We start from the raw sequence: 19,345 nt of genomic DNA on the forward strand, positions 1-19,345 counted from the left end.
GTAATACTTCGATTTTTAATAACCAGACTTATTCTCAAAACAATTGTTTAAATTCAGAGAAAGAACATCTACCTGTTACTAAGAAGTGATCCCAAGACCATCAAACTGTCTTCATTCAAAGAAATAGCTTCAGTAATAGTATCACCTGGAAGTAAAACAGAAACTGTGTCATAGCATTCTGCCATTGCTAGAGAAGTATATTTCACCATGATTTAATTACACCTCTGTGTCTTTTCTACTGCTGATTTCAGTTTTAGCATGTCTTGAAGGAAAGACTGGAATTTATAAGTAAATTTAAGAAGAAACAATTTATTATCTCTGATTATTTCTCTCAACAGATTACAAAGATGCAGTGAGTTTCTTGAAGGTTGTCAGTTGTATAAAATTTAGCCTATCAGCTTACTAGAAATAATAGTTAAATCTCCTTCAAACAACAGCATATTATTTTGTTTGAAAGAACAAAAAACTCTTTGGATAATAAATGCCCCAGACATGTTACATCTAAGAGTAAGACAGGGTGGTCATAAATGAAATGGCTTTGATCTTAGGTCTGCTTGACTGCAGCATAAATGGTGTTATGTGTGTATATACATATTTGTTTGTTTGTATGTATGTGTGTGTGTGTGTGTGTGCACGCGTGTGTGTGTGTGTGTGTGTGTGTGTGTGTGTATGTATGTATGTATGTATGTATGTATGTATGTATGTATGTATGTATGTATGTATTATATCAGGCTGAGTAAAAAGTAAGCAATGTTTTGAAACATGAAATTCATAATATATTTCAACAATGCAGAAATTTTATTTATCAAAGTAAGTACCATTACAATCAACACATTTTTGCCAATGAGTTACAAGTCTGTTTATTCTGGTAACATAAAAATCTGGAGTTCTGGAGCTGATGAACTCTTTGAATGCACTTTCGGCATCGGTTTGATTTTTGAATTCATTCTCTCACAGGAAACCATCAAAGTGCTTGATAAAGTGGTAGTCAGTAGAAGAAAGGTCTGGGGAATAAGCTGGGTGGGGAAGAACTTCATAACCAAGTTCCCTCAACTTCTTGAGCATCATTCGTGAAATATGTGGTCGAGCATTGTCATGAAGAATAATTGGCCCTCTTCTGTTGACCAGTCTGAAATGGAGGAGTAGCAGTTTTTCATTTAGTTTGGCTGTTTCATGGCAATATGTTTCTGCAGTAATGGTTTTTCCGAGTTTTAAGAAGTTATAGTGGATGAGTCCAGCAGTACACAACCAAAGAGTCACCATAACTTTCTTTTTGAAGAGCCCAGGTTTAGGGAAGGTTTTTGATGCTTCATTTTGGTCCACCCACTGCAAAGAATGTTTTTTATTTATGTACAGAATCCAGTTTTCATCGCAAGTTACAATATGGTCGAGAAATGGATCAGTCTGGTTATGGTGAAGAAGCGATGAGCAAATCTCATACCTGCGCATTTTCTGATTTTTGTTTAAATCATGTGGTACCCATTTGTTGAGCTTTTTTTTATTTTCTGATTGCATTCAAATAGTTGCAGGCACTTTCCTTGCTCTATTGAAGTTCTTTTGCCAGTTCTCGAGTGGTTTTACATAGATCTTTCTCAATGATGGTTTTTAGTTGACTGTTATCAATGACAGATGGGTGTCCACTATGCTCATGCTCTTCAAGGCTCAGGTCTCCACTGCAAAATCATTTAAACTATTTTCAAGCTGACCACTCACTGGTCATTTCCTCACCATTTATTTCATTGATATCATGAGTTTCAGCTGCTTTATCTCTTTTTTTGAAGTTGAATAGCAAAATTGCTCAAATATCACATTTAGTTCCATTTCAGATGATTGTAACAATGGTGAAAAAAATATCAATGTTAATTTATTGATGCATTTGGGAAAGTCTATGTCTGTATTATCAGCCAATTTTTAAAATAATGTTTAAAACAAAATTCAAAACTCTGCAAAAATCCGGTACAAATTCTTCGTGGTTCAAAACATTGCTTATTTTTTACTCAGCCTGATATATTTTTTAGTTTCTTCTGTGGGCAACCTGGTGAAGTACATAGATTTCCAAGTCAATGCCCACAGCATGAAGCATAAAGAGAAATGGGAAAGGAACCATTCTGAGATAAATGCTTTTCCAGATTTCATAGCTGATGCAAATAAAGTTAATTGGTCATTCGGGGCAGTTCAGAGACTCAGATTACCACAAAGAATTTCTACAGCACAACACTGATAATCAACTTATTTGATACAAACCTTTTAACAATAACTCCCCACGATTTTTGAAGGTAGAGAAAGCTAATTCCTGTGTGGCCCATTCTTGTATGACTTGTTTCAACTTTGCTTCAATATCTTTTTCTTTCACAGCAGATATACATACATCCTACAATCAAAGAACGATGTTTCAAATGGTATTTAACACTAAATAGCAAAACCTTACACCATAAATATAATGGAAAATATGAGGTAAGTCAAAAATTATACACACCCTTGTTTCTGTAATTCATTAAAAAACAAAAGCAGTGATTGAACAATTACATCACTTTTCAACAGCTGCTTTGTTTTTCAATGAACTTCTTCCAACAGTTCACAAGCTTGCTTATTCCATTAGAAAAGAGGGTTTTTCGCTAGTCGAGCACTCATGATCCACTCCCTGTGCTTCTTGATCCATAGCAAATCAATGACCTCATAAAAGGATGTTTGATTAGTCCAGAAATATGATAGTCTGAAGGGGCCAGGACTGGACTATATGCAGGGCATCTCAGCAACTCAAAGCCTAATTTTCCAATCGTTTCAACATTATGGGCGACCATATTTGACAATAAACCTTAGTATTTGGGGTGAATTGCTTGTTTCAGCTTGTTGGCCAGCATTTTGCTATAGCCTACACTGATGACTTCAGATCCCTTTTCCAGGTAATGATCCTTCTTATCAAATGCTTTAATTAGAACTTCTTTAAATCTCTTTTCAATGGGTTTTTAAGATTCCACGACCTCATTTTTCATATTGTTTGTCTCCAAGTCCTTCAACCTCTAAACATGAAGTGATTAATCACTAACCTATATTGGGCTGAGCATTCTTGCCCAAGGAAAGACTTTGTATTTACAACCATGTAGTCTATTTTCTTGTGAGAATATTTATTCATACATGCATATATACTTACACACACACACACAGACATACACACACACACACACACACACACACACACACACACACACATATATATATATTTATATATACATTTACATATAGGCACATGTACGTGGGTGTGTGGGCACACATGTGCATGTATGGACATGCACACTTACGCAATTACTATGAACATTTTTACTTCCTTACCTTTACTCCCTCCCCTTACTTAGCGGTCATTCTAACATAGTCTTAATAGTGGTCAATCACACAGTAATTTCCCTTTGTTTAACGGTCATTTTCATAGCATTTTTTTCGATGGCCCAATAACCGAAGAGATGCCGGCATGGGTTTTCGCCCCGACATCCGAAACTCGGAGTTTTATCATGGCTACCGAATAATTGCCACATATTATATTTACAGATAAATTCCTCTATTTACATAATATCAAGGTCTCTTTCATTCTTTTGTTGTCTTACCATTTCTATCAAAATCCATATATACATATATATATATACACACACACACACACACACTCACAGACACACATATACACAAGAGATGTACTTGCATAGCAAGTGACTTGATCTGAGATCGTGTGCTGGAACGAAAACAATTGCAGCATGGAGGTTGTTTATAAGCTATTTAAGAAACACACAAAATCCATTAGATTCACTTCAACATTTAAATTTAATTTGTCAAAATATTTTCGTCGGTGAACAGGTCACGGTCTTAAAGTAACGAAAATATTTTGACAAATTAAATTTAAATGTTGAAGTGAATCTAACGGATTTTGTGTGTTTCTTAAATGGCTTATAAACACCTTCTGCACTGCAATTGTACATATATATATATATATATATATATATATTTATCATCATTGTCATCATCATCATTGTAGTTTCTGGCTTCAAATTTCTGGAACCACTGTTGATAGTGGCTTACATTTATTGTCCAATCCCCATATAATGCATTAATATTCCCCACACTTTCTGTTGCACTGTTGCCTTTATTGAACGCATAAATCAAAATATGCTGAATAAGCTCCTTTGCCTTTTCCATTATAGCTTTGAAAAATAACTGGTAAAATCAAACCACACTCTTCAAAACTTGCACTAAGAATAAGGAGAAGGTAAAATTACTACCTGATTTAATAGCAAGTTGATGCTGGTAGTTTATCCCATCTCCCTCCAACTTTTATTTCATGAAATTTAAAAACATTATTTATGGGATGACGCAATATGTATATTTATGGTCATGTAAGGTGAGACAATTATTATACAAATCTTTTAATTCTCAACAAAATATTTTAATATTACAGTGATAAAATTTATGTTGACAATGCCAAAATTAAATATGCAACTTCGCTCCTGATAAATTAAAATCTAACATGCAAATTAAGCAAAACATTCCAAATTTTCTATCAGGTTACATTTTTCAGTACATCTGCTATATATTTTATCATGATCAAGAAACATTTGATGAATAGGTAAAAAGAACCGATCCATATCTGCTTTTGCTTCCTCACAAATCACTTTTTGATTAAAAAGAAAACTACACAACCACATGCTATGTGGACATGCATGTGACTTTTCACATGCATGAACGTGCTCTATCTAAACAGTCATATGCTATGTTTTTTAATGCATAAACAAAATAAATGTATAAATAAAAAATTGCATGAATAAAAAAAATTGTAATAATAATAATAATAATTATTATTATTATTACACTTTCTACATTCACTGGAAAAGGACATAAAATTACCTCAATATCTTCCTTGTTCGGTAATAATGGTGCTTCCATCAAATTCTTCAAAAGGAAAGTGTCAGATTCTACATCGAATTTGTGCTTTGTAAGTGCCTCAATTCTTTCCCAATGCCTTGGTTGCATGGCTTTGTTTGCCATCATTTCAAGCAGAGGGCAAGTCTCATTAAAATCATCAATTGTCTTGCTTAAATCAAAAAAGGCCTTCCACTGCTTCAAAGCCTTCGGCAGCTTCCGACACCTACACACAAAAGTCATGAACTTTATAAGCAAAGCATTAAATACAAGTACAACTATCTCTCATATTTCTAAATATCTAAAATAGAATTGCCATTGAAGGTATGTTAAACTAGTTTAGCCATACCGCACACCTGCCAAAGTCAGATGTAACATACATCATTATCATCGTTTTATCATCTATGCTTGCATAGACCAAATAAAATTTACTGAGTCAGATTTTCGACGGCTGGATGCTTTCCCTGATATCAATATCATCCAGAGTTTGATACATAGCAGACATAGAGATCATGGCCCTTATTTCCAAGAAATATTGCAAATAAATGATACAGCACACACACACACACACACACACACACACACACACACACACACACACACATATTGTATATAAACACACATGTCATCATTACCACCATTTAGTTTTCCTTTTTCTGTGCTGACATGAATATATATATATTTAGAGAAAGATAGTTATGGCTGCTTCATTGGGTTATCCAGGGTTTTGCATCCATAAAGCTCTTAGCTTTACATACATCTCATGAGACCCTAATAGCTAGTGGCCAACAATCTCTCTTCTTTTGAACAGAGCATTTGACAAGACATATGTAATGCTAAGCACTCTATGGATGTGAAACCCAAGAACTGCCCATGACTATCTATCTATCTCTAAATACTTTAGTGCTCTGTAGCTTAGATTGTGGCAAAGAACATAAAAAGTGTGCATCATTATGTTTAAATGATTAAATGTTCACAAAATTCAATAATATCAGAAATGATCGGTGAAGAACATAAAAAATGTGGATCACCAAATGTTTGGTAATACTGAGTTAAGAGAGAGATAAAAAAGGGAGAAGAAAATAAAGGAAAGGGTTAGGGTTTGTTATCTTGGGTTCCTTTTTCCATCACATGCAGAGTTTTTAGCTGTAATGGAGTGTTTTGGAATCAGTGTATTTTATAAGTTTTCCATGAACGGATCTGATTTTTGATTTATTATAATTCTGATGACGTCTTATTCTTTCTGGTGGTCAAGCTTGGCATTCTGCCTGGTTGACTTCCTTGTAGGGAATGGTCATCAACCATTCCAGATGATTGATTCTCTTTAAGGGTCAGTTTGTTTTATTTGCTGAAGGTCTGGTTCTGATTGGAGGTTAAATTTCATTGGTTGAGAGATAGGTGATATCAGCAACTGATGTTTGTATAGTGTTATTGTATGGTCATTTGGAGTTGTGGTTTCAAAACCCAAGAAGAAGACTGTTACTAAAGATTTTCGAACTATGTCTATTGTATCTGGTTGGTTTTTTTTTGTGAAGAAATTGAGTTTTTTCTTCTTTTTGAAAGTTGATTTGTTACAGGCTTTGTTTATGGTGTCACTTCTGTGGATTTTAGGAAATCCATAAAAGTTGCTGGTTTTGCAATCAAATCTAGTTAAGTAATCTCTCTCCTTTTCTGTTAAATCTTGTTGGAACTGATGGATAAGGGTAGTAAGTTTTGCCATTATTGTAGATTGACTGTAGCTGTTGAATTTTGCATAGTAGGTACTGTCTTGAACGAGGATTAGGGTAGTGTTTACGTATTTTTCTGAGTCCATGATTTCTACAGCACTCCCTTTATCAACTTCTTTTATAATTATATTATGATCCTCCTTGAGATCATTAATGATTTCCCATTCTTCTTGACTTGTATTTGTTTTAAAGTTTCAAGGTGGAAGTAAATTATAGGGATAATTGGATACCAAATCACAAAAGTTATCCAGAGTTTGACTTCTTTTTGTCAGTTTTAGTTAGTTAGTTTTAGTATGAAGTACTGAGTGATCATTAGTTTCTTTATCAAATAGTTCTTCAGTGAATTGAAGTTTTCTATAGAATCTCTGAATATCATTTTGTATTTCATTTAGGTTCAATTTTTGTGGTGTTGGGGTGAACTTCAGTCCTTTTGCAAGAATTTTGATTTGTTGGTTTGAAAAGGTTTTACATGAGAGATTTATAATCTTCAGGATCTCACACCAGGATGGTGTCATTGAGTGTCCCAGTTTTGGCCCAGTTTTCCTAAAAAATGGTTCCTTGGTTTTTGATGTATGGAATTAGTGCTCTTGTTGATTGTCATTCCATTAACTCTTGATCTATTGTGGGTTACATCTTGTAGTTTGGGGGGTGATTGTGGAAGATATGTCCCAAGTGGGAGAATTTCTTATTTCTTCTTTGGTCCTGTTCAAAGTCTTCATTATGTGGGATGTGTCTCAGATGTGGGGAGTTCCTATTTTTCCTATAGTCCCACCTAAAAAAGTCATTCACGAAGAAGTTAGGTCTGAGACATGGAGGGTCCCTTGGGTGATAAGGTTTCTTTACCAAATTCACTTGCAAAAAGTTAGCTAACCAGGGGCTATAGTAGATAGCTATAGTAGATAACACTTGCCCAAGGCACCATGCAGTCAGATTGAACCCAGAATCATGTGGTTGGGAAACAAACTTCTTACCACACAGCCATGCCTGTGCCAGTTATTTAATATTTCTAAAAAGACAATTCTATTGAATTCAAATTTGGTTCTCAACCTCTTCTCAATTTCCCAATTATGAAAACCATCCCCATGTCTAGTTGCTTTAATGGTAGAACAATCATTTACATAAATAGCAAAACAAAGTTTCTGTTTTTTATTGACTTTCAACATCAGAGATTAAATTTATTGGAAAAAAAAAGCCAAAACCAAAAGAAAAAAAAACGAAATGTATTTACCTAGTTTGGAATTCAAGAAGTTCTGCATTTATTTTATCAATATCAATTTCAGTCCAGGGTATGTCATAATATCCACTCACAGAGGCCAGTACTGCATTATAAAGCTGGTAAAGTTTTTGTAAAAGATTTAGCTCTTTCTTTATTCTCAGTAAATCAGGGTATTCAGTAACTGGCAGACCAAAGAGCTCTTCACCTCCAGAGTAGGTTAAGTATTTACCCCATAATTCATCAAATATGCACTGGAAAATCTTCATTCTATCAGATGCTTCTCTAGGCTCTATACCTTCTTCCATTGGGCCTCTAAAATTAAATAATATTACAATCTAAATGACAACAAAAATAAACTAGGAAACAGGGAGATTAAGATCATGCGATGCAAACATATTTACTACAGTTATTGTGTTGTACCCAAGAGAATATAAATGGAACTGTGGTTTCTACAGTTTGTCTGATTAATAAAATAATTTTTCCATTTTATACATGATGTGCAGCAGTAAGAAAGGAATTCAGTTGCAAAAACATTTTGTTTTAGGAAGCACCATGTCAAGCTTGCAATTATTCATACAAGTTAAGGTTAATAATCTATTATTTTAAAGTTATTTTGTTGACAGATTACATTTAAGAAATGCTAGATTTTTAAAGGAAAAAATAAAAGAACTAAAAACTCTTTGACTTTGGTCCCCCAAACCTCCAGAAATAGACATTAGCATAGTGTTAAATTGAAGTTATAAATTTAAACTTTGAAACATTAAGGAAAATGATTTTGTTTTCCTTGTTTCATTGAATGCCTCTAACTGAGAAAATTATGTGTTTGAATATATTGTGAGTGGTAAAAATTTTACTAAAAATTTGAAGAGCTTTTAGAAAAGGTAAAATAATAATCTAGGTCCTTCTAATTTAGGAAAATCATAAGCTGAAAACTTATGCCTTTAGTAAATACAGCTGAAAGACTAATTAATGAAGGAATAAGCAATTATCAAATGTATATTTCTTGATGCACAAAGATGAAATTTTTTGACCTTAACCTTCACATATTCAAACTAAACATAAGCCACATCAAATTCAAAAGTCTGAGAGGCTTTCAAAAACCATGTGCACCCACTTCCTCCCATGACTAACCAATAAAAATACAAAAGTGTGAAAATCTAGATATGAAACTAATTAAATAAAATAAAACACAGTAAGTTTTCTTTTATTATTATTACCAAAAACAGATGTCAACTTTTACAAAACAGAGCTTACTTTGTTTTGAAAGAACCCATACGAGGATACCTAACCCAATTTAGCAGTCCAAACTATGCCAACATGGAATATGGACATTAAATGATGATAATGAAAATTATCAAAAATTCAACAAATACACAATGAGCCTGACAAAATAGTAAACTTATAAGCTTAAAGTTTCCTTCCACCAAATATTACTTTCTCATAAAATACCAGCCAATAAGAAACATTCATCTAATGGTTTGATCTACGGAGAGGGGCTGCACTGTTGGCCTTTGCCAATCCTCCAGAATTAGTGAGGTCAAATGGGGTCAGAGTAAATGCCTTTCTTGAGAATATGGTACGCTGTAGAATTTTTCCATACATACATAGAATGAACCATGGATCACATGAAGGGCAATGAGACACTTTTGGCAATGGATCACATGAAGAATAATGAGACATTTTGGGACCAGTTTGAAAAAACTGTAGATGTTTTTGCCCTTAGTGTGTGCGTATGTATGTGGCGGAAAACCTAATGGAGTGGGGAGAGTTTTGGAAATTTGCCTTGTATATACAGTATGAAGTTGGATGCAAAACAGGTTGCATTTGTAGGAGCTTCTTCTACAGGAGCAGTGATTAATGAGCCATCATGAATGTCAGAAATACTGGAAGAGATCTTTTTAGCAAAGAGTCAGAAGGTTCAGCTGCTGTTTGAAAGGTGGGAGATCTTGAAGGCTGTGTGATGCTTGAAGGCAAATTTGTGTTTCAGGCGCAATGATTCTTAGCCTTTACTGCTGCAAAGCAACTATGTTAAGCCACCTGGGGTCTGTGGATATACTCTTACTCTTTTACTTGTTTCAGTCATTTGACTGTGGCTATGCTGGAGCACCTCCTTTAGTCAAGCAAATCGACCTCAGGACTTATTCTTTGTAAGCCTAGTACTTATTCTTTCGGTCTCTTTTGCCGAACGGCTAAGTTACATGAACGTAAACACACCAGCATTGGTTGTCAAGTGATGTTGGGGGACAAACACAGACACACAAACACACACACACACACATGCACATATACATATATACGACGGGCTTCTTTCTGTTTCCATCTACCAAATCTACTCACAAGGCTTTGGTCAGCCTGAGGCTATAGTAGAAGACACTTGCCCAAGTGCCATGCAGTGGAACTGAACCCGGGACTATGTGGTTGGTAAGCAAGCTATTTACCACACAGCCCCTCCTGCGCCTGATTAAGATAAAGGTTTCAGTCATCTGCTTGGCTGTCTCCGATGGGTCAGGAGATAAGAAACTGACAGAACCCAGAGAAATCAACTGATATGAAGTGCAGTAAACTTCAAGGTAAGAGTGTAGAATAGAATGTGGATGTGGAGGTGGCAGTCATGAGTAGGTGGTAGTCATGAGTAGGTGATAGTCAGAGAGTCTAATAAGAGAAGTGGCAGTAGTGGATTGGAGTGGCCATATACTGATTAAGGATACAAGTAGGGGAAGATTTTAAATGTTGTAAAGATTTAAAGATAATAGATTTTCTGCACTAGCAGCGTCAATATGGGATATGTATCAATGACAAGAAAACTTGTGAACAATGAAGCCATTGAGTATGACGTTTACTGAGAAAGATGACATTTCCTTGATGCAAGAAAAGATAAGGGTAAAAGATTGTTGGTGGTTGCAGGCATTAGGAAAGTTACAGAGGCATCAGATGTATTTTGGAAGAGAAATTTTGGTCCAAATTAACTATAAGTACTGGATAGCAAAGATAGACAATAAATGATATAGATAAGGAGAAATTTGTCACACGAAGAGGAACATAATGTGTTTGTATATTTTCAAGAGGTGATATGAAGATTCCGGGTTAGGAGTTTACAAATATTTGAAAAAAAAGTGGAAGACTTATCCAAGAGAGTTAACATTATTTTGTATTTTGACATTTTTACAGTATTTAGCATTGGTTAGGTTGAAGAGATGAGGAGACTATAATGTTCAGTTTGCTATAAACTCTTACCACAATTCTTATAACCAGCTGAATTTCATCAGCCTTCAATCAGCTTCTGGACATCATGTGTTTGCTAGAACATTTCATTTTCAAAATGATAAAGCCCTGCTATCATCTGGTATTGGCTTTCTGCTGGGAAACCTGTTCGACCTGCACCCTTTCAAGTTGTTTCTACTAATAAGATATTATATACACTTTTCAGGCGGTGAGCTGGCAGAAATGGTAGCACGCAGGGCAAAATGCTTAGCGGTATTTCGTCTGCCATTACGTTCTGAGTTCAAATTCTGGCGAGGTCGACTTTGCCTTTCATCCTTTTGGGGTCGATAAATTAACTACCAGTTACACACTGGGGTCAATGTAATCGACTTAATCCCTTTGTCTGTCTTTGTTTGTCCCCTCTATGTTTAACCCCTTGTGGGCAATAAAGAAATAAGATATATACACTTTTCAATTAAATATTCACTAACTCTCACAAAACTGTATAGGCTGTTGTTTTAACTAAGTATAACTATAGGCACAGGAGTGGCTGCATGGTAAGAAGCTTACTTCCCAACCACATGGTTCTGGGTTCAGTCCCATTGTGTGGCACATTGGGCAAGTGCCTTCTACTATAGCCTTAGGCCAACCAAAGCCCTGTGAGTGGATTTAGTAGACAAGAACTGAAAGAATCTCACCATATGTATGTGTGTGTGTGTGTGTTTACATCCCTATAACTTAGTAGTTTGACAAATGAGACAGATAGAATAAGTACTTTGCTAACAAAAAATAAGTACTGAAGTCGATTCATTTGACTAAAATTCTTCAAGGTGGTGCCCCAGCATGGCCACAATCTAATGGCATAAACGAATAAAAGAATAAGGATATTTCTTAGAATGTTAATATACATACAGTGCTGGATTAAGCATTCAACAAAATAAACACATGGTTAAAGCATCAAAGGAAGTGGGGCACCACAGAAATGGTAAATGGTTTACAGTGCAAAAGAAATCACTTCAAACTTGCTAAATTATTATTCAAAGTGGTTTATATGATTGGAAATGTAATTTTGAAGTGTTCCTGGTGTCATAGTTTGGATCTAATGAAACTAATGAAAGACAAAAAAGTAGGGGGAAACTTTTCAATTGTAAATAAAGATGAAGTATGCAAAAATAAATATTATTTACCATCTTGTTCGTTTTGTTTTATTTTGAAAAATAAAAATTTATTTTATGCTTAGATCCTCTATGGGTCTTAATCTGGCCCTGTTTATATACTTACCAGAGGAAAAACAATAACTTTATCATCTAACGTACAAGAATACTTTTTATCATGTTACAAAATAACTAGAAGCAAAACTGATTATTTCTAAAGACACCAGAAATAAATTCGGCATAGGAGGAATAAATTAGCTGTTAGTGATAAACTTTTAATTTGGGAGCAATTAAGAATGATTTGTCTTCAAATGATCACTTACAAGTGATGTCTGTTAAAGCAAGATATATTGATCCACCATACATAACCAGCCCAATATTGAACAAAATCTATCTTCAGCAAATACTTGCCACATTCTTGCTGATAAATCTTTGTAGGGGGTTTTATTGCTAATAAATCAGAAATGTAAAAACAAGACTACAATCTATCACTTTGATAAACCAAATAGCTTCATAGAAGCACAGTAGTTACTGTACAACCTGTCGTATATTTATGATTTTTTTTTCTTGTTAATTTTCATATCCTGATATCAGAAAATTTCTATTTATATGTATTAGGTCAGGCAATTATTAGCAACTTAACCAAAATGATTGACACATAATTTGTGTCTGCATGAACTTTAGCAAATCCTATATAGTTGTGAGTGGAGACTATAATTAATTCCTTCAACTTCCCTTGCTACTGACTTGAGAAAAGAAAGAATAGCAAAATGTAATTTATTTCACCTGATTGTAAAACACTTTGCCAGTTCCAGAGCTAAACAATAAGAGTTTATCTTTGAATATAATATAAAATGTTAGATAATATTTCTGAAACTTATAAAATGGTGGTTAGAAGTACATCATACCTATTTCTTTATTACCCACAAGGGGCTAAACACAGAGGGGACAAACAAGGACAGACATAGGTATTAAGTCGATTACATCGACCCCAGTGCGTAACTGGTACTTAATTTATCGACCCCGAAAGGATGAAAGGCAAAGTCGACCTCGGCGGAATTTGAACTCACAACGTAACGCAGACGAAATACCGCTAAGCATTTCACCCGGCGTGCTAACGTTTCTGCCAGCTCGCCGCCGTAGTACATCATACCTAATCAGCTATCATGCATGCAAGTGTATGTGCATACATGTGTGTGTGCATACATGTGTTGGTATGTGTGAGTTTGTGTGCATGCAAGTACACACATGTGTATATATATATTTGTAAAGAAAGTAAAAATGTAACTGATACAACATAAAACCGTACTTCGTCGAATAATCATCAAGAAATTGAGTGTAGTCCACAGCAAACTGTTCAACACCAGCTGACAACTCTGTCTTGAATTGAGGTTGGATTTCCAATAGCATTCCTTGAACTTCTAGAGCCTGTTATAGTAGTTAAATAAAGAAACAGAGAAACCTAGATGTATATACGTATTTAAACTGAGTGTGAATATAGACAGTGCATAATGAGTAAGAAGGGGGAAGGAATACAGTGGCATTAATATAGTTCTTGTTTTCTCTTATTGCCTTCTCTAGGTATTTATCTATCTAGGTCATCCCACAGGACACTCCAGACTGTTTCCACATGTTTCCCCATTCATCTTGGTCTTCCATAATGTTCCTCAGCTCCTGTACCCCTTCCGTACCAGTATCCTCCAGCAAGTAGTTGATATAGGTCATCTTTCTCATTCTTCACCTGGTTCCTCTTTCTGATGGTTGCCAGAGCACTAGCTTGTTAGCAGTTTCATCGGTGTGTCTGATGCAGTGTCCAGCTAGCTTCATCTTTCAATGCTGTGTCTTCAATGTTACTTTTGATAGTCCCTGGTTATAAGTCGGCATTTGTTGTATGACTCTTTCAGAAGACATTGAGTGGCATTCTAAGCATCCTCACATAACAACCATCCAACTGCTTCTTCAATGCTTTAGTGAGTGTCCATGCTTCAATCCCGTATAAAAGAACAGACTCCACTGTTGCCAGAAACAAGTAAAAGAGTATATATAAGCAAATGTACCCCATCAACTTTGTGATGCTGCCAAATAACTTGCAAGACAAAGGAAAACTGAGAAGGGTGGCAGTAAAGTTGGAGGTGTTTTGATGACATGTGTTGAGAAGCTAAAGTGTGATAGAGGAACAGAAACAGATAACTTGCTAATGAAAAGGTAGATGGGTATGCCACATTATTTAAGGGCAGGCAGAATTAGAATAAAATTTCTTAGTTCAAAGCTTAATTTGGCTCCCTTCATTATTGCTAATGGATAAAATCTGCTGTTAATATGTGCATACATTAAGGTGGCGAGCTGGCAGAAATGTTAGCATGCCGGGCGAAATGCTTAGTGGTATTTTGTCTGAGTTCAAATTCCGCCGAGGTCGACTTTGCCTTTCATCCTTTCAGGGTCGATAAATTAAATACCAGTTACGCACGGGGGTCGATGTAATCAACTTCATCCGTTTGTCTGTCCTTGTTTGTCCCCTCTGTGTTTAACCCCTTGTGGGTAGTAAAGAAATAGGTATTTCATCTGCCGTTACCTTCTGAGTTCAAATTCCGCCGAGGCCGGCTTTGCCTTTCATCCTTTCGAGGTCGATTAAATAAGTACCAGTTATGCACTGGGGTCGATATAATGGACTTAATTCGTTTGTCTGTCCTTGTTTGTCCTCTCTGTGTTTAGCCCCTTGTGGGTAGTAAAGAAATAGGTATTTCGTCTGTCTTTATGTTCTGAGTTCAAGTTCCGCTGAGATCGACTCAGCCTTTTATCCTTTCAGACTTGATAAATTAAGTACCAGTTGCATACTGGAATCAATCTAATCAACTGGCCTCTTCCCTAAAAATTTCGGGCTTTGTGTCTAGAGTAGAAAGGAATATGTGCATACGTTTCTTGGGACACCCTGCCTTCACATCCTTTTGGTGGTCAACAAATACAGTTGTTCCTTCTCGAGGCACACCTGGTTCAGGGCTGGTTTCCCGGTTTCCTTGGTGTATAGGTTCCCCACCTGGACAGGACCATTGCAGGTGAGCTGCAAGATGCAGGAGGAAAGAGTGAGAGAAAGTTGTGGCGAAAGAGTCAGCAGAGGTTCGCCATTACCTTCTGCCGGAGCCGCGTGGGGCTTAGGTGTTTCACTCATAAACACACACATTGCCCGGTCTGAGATTCGAACCCACGATCCCTCGACTGTGAGTCCACTGCTCTAACCACCAAGCCATGTGCCTCCAAAAATAAATACAGTACCAATTGATAAATCTTGCTTTTCATCTACACCTCCCTCTCTTCTTCCTTCTCCTAAAGTGAGATCTGGGGAGGAATGGACTCCACTATGTTTAGATAGCCAAGACATGAATGTCTCAATGAATGCTTCATCTACAAGGGTAAATGTGGTACGTATTTTATATCTAATATGTTTAACTTTTCCTTGTTTCCTAATATTTAATTATGCTTCAATGAAATGAGAAATTATTCCATTCATAAAACAGCTAGTAATGACCAAGTAGCATATGATATTAACAAAAAAATGTCTTACCAGTGTTTTCACTTTTGAAAACAGGTAGGCAAATGAATCAAGGCGTTCAGCATTTCCATCATTAAAAACAATGCCATACTTATGTAACAAAGAATAAGCCTCTTCTATGGGAATGAAATTAAGTTCAACTGACACTTCGGCTTCTTTTCCTTCTGTTATGGCTGCCATCAGTGCACGTACATCATCCAAATCTTTAACAGGGTGGGACAAGCTTTTCATCATACGATCAAAGAAAGAGAAGACAGTATTCATCTTTTGTGCAGAGATTTCATTTAGAGCCTTTGCATATGAATATTCCCAAGCTTTGACTTCTGTAGTAAGGGACGTTTTTAAGTTTTCTGTCATCATTTCTATTGGTCCAACAGTGTAGCTGGATTCAATCTGCTCAATTTCTTGTTGTAAATTCTAAAAAAAAAACAAAAAAAACATCATGTAAATTGACAAAAGTAATAACATTGAAGCAGTCACATTACTATAAACTAGCAAAAATACCAATTCTATCTTTTATGAGGCTCAATGTTCTCAAACCAGTCTTTATTATTATTAGCAGGAGTGAAGAACAGCTCTTTCGAGAGGTTACACTTCTCGCTTATGATGTTGTGAGCGAGAATGAGATAACCACGGCGGTGGCGTTTTTCAATCTGGAAGCGGGGTCATTCCGAAAAGCTCTACCTGCGATGATGTCATCTCAATCGAAGGAGAGGAGCTTTCTCCGTCCGGGTTGCGGATCCATGGAACAAGCTGCCAGACGAGATGGTGAAGATGCCGACGACCGCTTTGTTCAAAGTCTCCCTTGACCTCAAGTGGCCTGAACTCTTTACATGAACACCACCCTGTACATAACTCCATGTCCCCCTACATGGCCTTGTTTTTTGCTTTTGAGCCAAAAAAATTAACTAACTAACTAACTACTGAGAAGGCAATTCTGTGGTTTGCATAATGACACATAATAGCAAACACAATTACATCTAAGCCATGCAATAATCCTGTATAAACAATGAAAAAGAACTGATAGCAAACAGTGGTGTCATAGCTGTAGAGTCACTCTGACTATATGAGACAATTTCTTTTTTGCGAGGAGCCATTTTACTCTCATCAATTCCAATATCTATCACAATTTTCTTTAATTTTTTTTACAATTTACTATAAATTTCTTTTATGATGGTAAAGTGCACTTTTATGATGGTAAAGTGCATGTTAACCTAATACCATGTGTATGTTAAAGATATAAATGATTTTATAATATCGGTAAAATCAATCATATGTAACACATATAAAATGTTGGTGTATACATATCCATTTATTCAATATCCAAAAGTAAAACTGGAAAAAGCAGAATAAGGAAAGAAAATAAGAAAAACAGAAACACGAAAGGAAAAGGAAAAAAAGGAAAAACACACCAATGCAACATCGAGTGCCACGGTTGGTCTCACATCACATGGTTCAGCAGAACCTAGTGAAGCAAGCTAATACATTTGTGGCATTACCACAGGCGATGGCGAGGCTAAGGCATTGGACCAGCAAAGCACCTTCAGGGGCATCACCCAACATCTAGGCAAGGTGAGCTGCCAACAATGACAAGAACTTCCCCATCAATGCCCCCACCCCTCCAAACGTCTCAAACACCACAGGCTGGAAGAGACAGTTCACTGACATGTTTGTTCCTTCTCAAGCCATGCCTGGCTCATTAGGGCCGGTTTCTTTGGTGTATAGGTTCCCCACCTGGATAGGACGCCGGTCCATCACAGGTGAGCTGCAAGATGCAGGAGGAAAGAGTGAGAGAAAGTTGTGGTGAAAGAGTCAGCAGAGGTTCGCCATTACCTTTTGCCAGAGCCGCGTGGGGCTTAGGTGTTTCACTCATAAACAACTGTGTACCTGGTCTGAGATTCAAACCCACAATCCCTCGACCACGAGTCCGCTGCTCTAACCACTAGGCCATGTGCCTCCACAGTTCACTGACAAGTCTTGATGCTTCAGTATCTTGTTCCATTTGGTTACAGAAGCAGTGAACCTCTCATTTATTACAGTATCCATGATGTTGGAGGGAGCATCCCAGACGAGGTACTAGGACAATACACTGAATAATAAAGACCATAAAAGCACCTAAATCATGAACACGGTCGTTGCTGGAAGGCATATAAACATGCTCACTCGAGACCTGAAAGCTGAACAGTATTGTTACTGTCATTGCTAATTATTATCCCTTGTTTTCAGTGTTTCTTTTTATTGTCCACCATTTTATATGCACAAAGATCGGAAGGTTATCAAACTGTCAGAAAAAAATAAAATTCGAAGGATATTATGCAATTAATTGCAATTAACTTGATTTTTACACCGATCAATTTAAATAGATTTGGTGCGAAACAGTTGTATGGTTTGAAAAGTTATGCAATTAATCATGTTTTGTAATTATCCTTTATGCAATGAAATCGAATTAACTAAATACAAAATTACATTTATCATATACTCAAGTAAACAAAATTATTTATACGGCATCCCGAACAGCATTTACTCTTGTATCTTCTATTGATGAGAGCGTTATTGAAATGGTGATACTATTGAACTATTACAAGTGGACACTTTGTTCGGCTGGAGAAGAAATAAGTCACTGGGTTCTATGAGGTAATTAGCTAACTAATCAGTTGATAACTAATTTATATTTCGTAATCGTATCACTCATCTATTCAATTAATTCTCTTATGTAATTTATATGCATATGCTAGTCATAAAACTAAACACTAAACTATTATTGTTATTGTGCAGCTTTATATTTTCACAGCATGAGAAATATTTATACAGATCACATATTTCACTAACAAATTTGATATCATCATCATCATCATTTAACGTCCATTTTCCGTGCTAGCACAGGTTGGACGGTTTGACCGGGGTCTGGGAAGCCAGGAGGCTGCACCAAGATCCAGTCTGAACTGGCAGTGTTTCTAAAGCTGGATGCCCTTCCTAACGCCAACCACTCTGTGAGTGTAGTGGGTGCTTTTTATGTGCCAGGGGAAGCTGGCAGCGGCCATGATCAGTTGGTGCTTTCTACGTGCCACCGGCACAGAAGCCAGTCAAGGCAGTGCTGGCATCAGCCACGTTCGGATGGTGCTTTTTTTACATGCCACCGGCACAGGTATCACAACTACAATTTCCATTTGATATTTATTTTGATTTCCCAGATCCCCAGTCGAACCGTCCAACCCATGCTAGCATGGAGAACGGACGTTAAACGATGATGATGATGATGATGTTGATGTACTTGACTCAATAGGTCTCCTCAAGCACAGCAGGTCATGTGCCACCGGCACAGAAGCCAGTCAAGGCGGCACTGGCATCGGCCACGTTCAGATGGTACTTTTTATATGTATCACAACTACAATTTCCATTTGATATATATATATATATATATACATATATATATATATAAGCAAATTAGCTTGTTAGAAAATCTCTATAAGAAATGAAAGCAGAAACTATACTGAGAAGTAATGTTTATTGCCATTTTAACATGGCTGTTCTGTAGGAACCGACATTACTACTATTTTAACCCCAGAAGAATGCCTTCTCCATCTGATTAGTTGGTGCA

The 19,345-nt window shown here is 36.3% G+C and overlaps 1 protein-coding gene across 1 annotated transcript in view; it reads right to left on the reverse strand.

Moving 5' to 3' along the window:
* Nucleotides 1–19,345, reverse strand: part of LOC115215439 (dynein heavy chain 5, axonemal-like) — a 370,977-nt gene that overhangs the window by 258,120 nt on the left and 93,512 nt on the right. Inside the window, exons 18-23 of the mRNA XM_036506013.1 lie at nucleotides 15,760–16,164; nucleotides 13,510–13,628; nucleotides 7,858–8,157; nucleotides 4,888–5,128; nucleotides 2,245–2,371; nucleotides 73–145 (exon numbers count right to left, since the gene is read on the reverse strand). Coding sequence (XP_036361906.1) covers nucleotides 73–145; nucleotides 2,245–2,371; nucleotides 4,888–5,128; nucleotides 7,858–8,157; nucleotides 13,510–13,628; nucleotides 15,760–16,164 — 1,265 coding nt within the window. The remainder of the gene's footprint in view (nucleotides 1–72; nucleotides 146–2,244; nucleotides 2,372–4,887; nucleotides 5,129–7,857; nucleotides 8,158–13,509; nucleotides 13,629–15,759; nucleotides 16,165–19,345) is intronic.

The sequence above is a fragment of the Octopus sinensis genome, linkage group LG9 (assembly GCF_006345805.1).
Source record: "Octopus sinensis linkage group LG9, ASM634580v1, whole genome shotgun sequence".
NCBI lineage: Eukaryota > Metazoa > Mollusca > Cephalopoda > Octopoda > Octopodidae > Octopus > Octopus sinensis.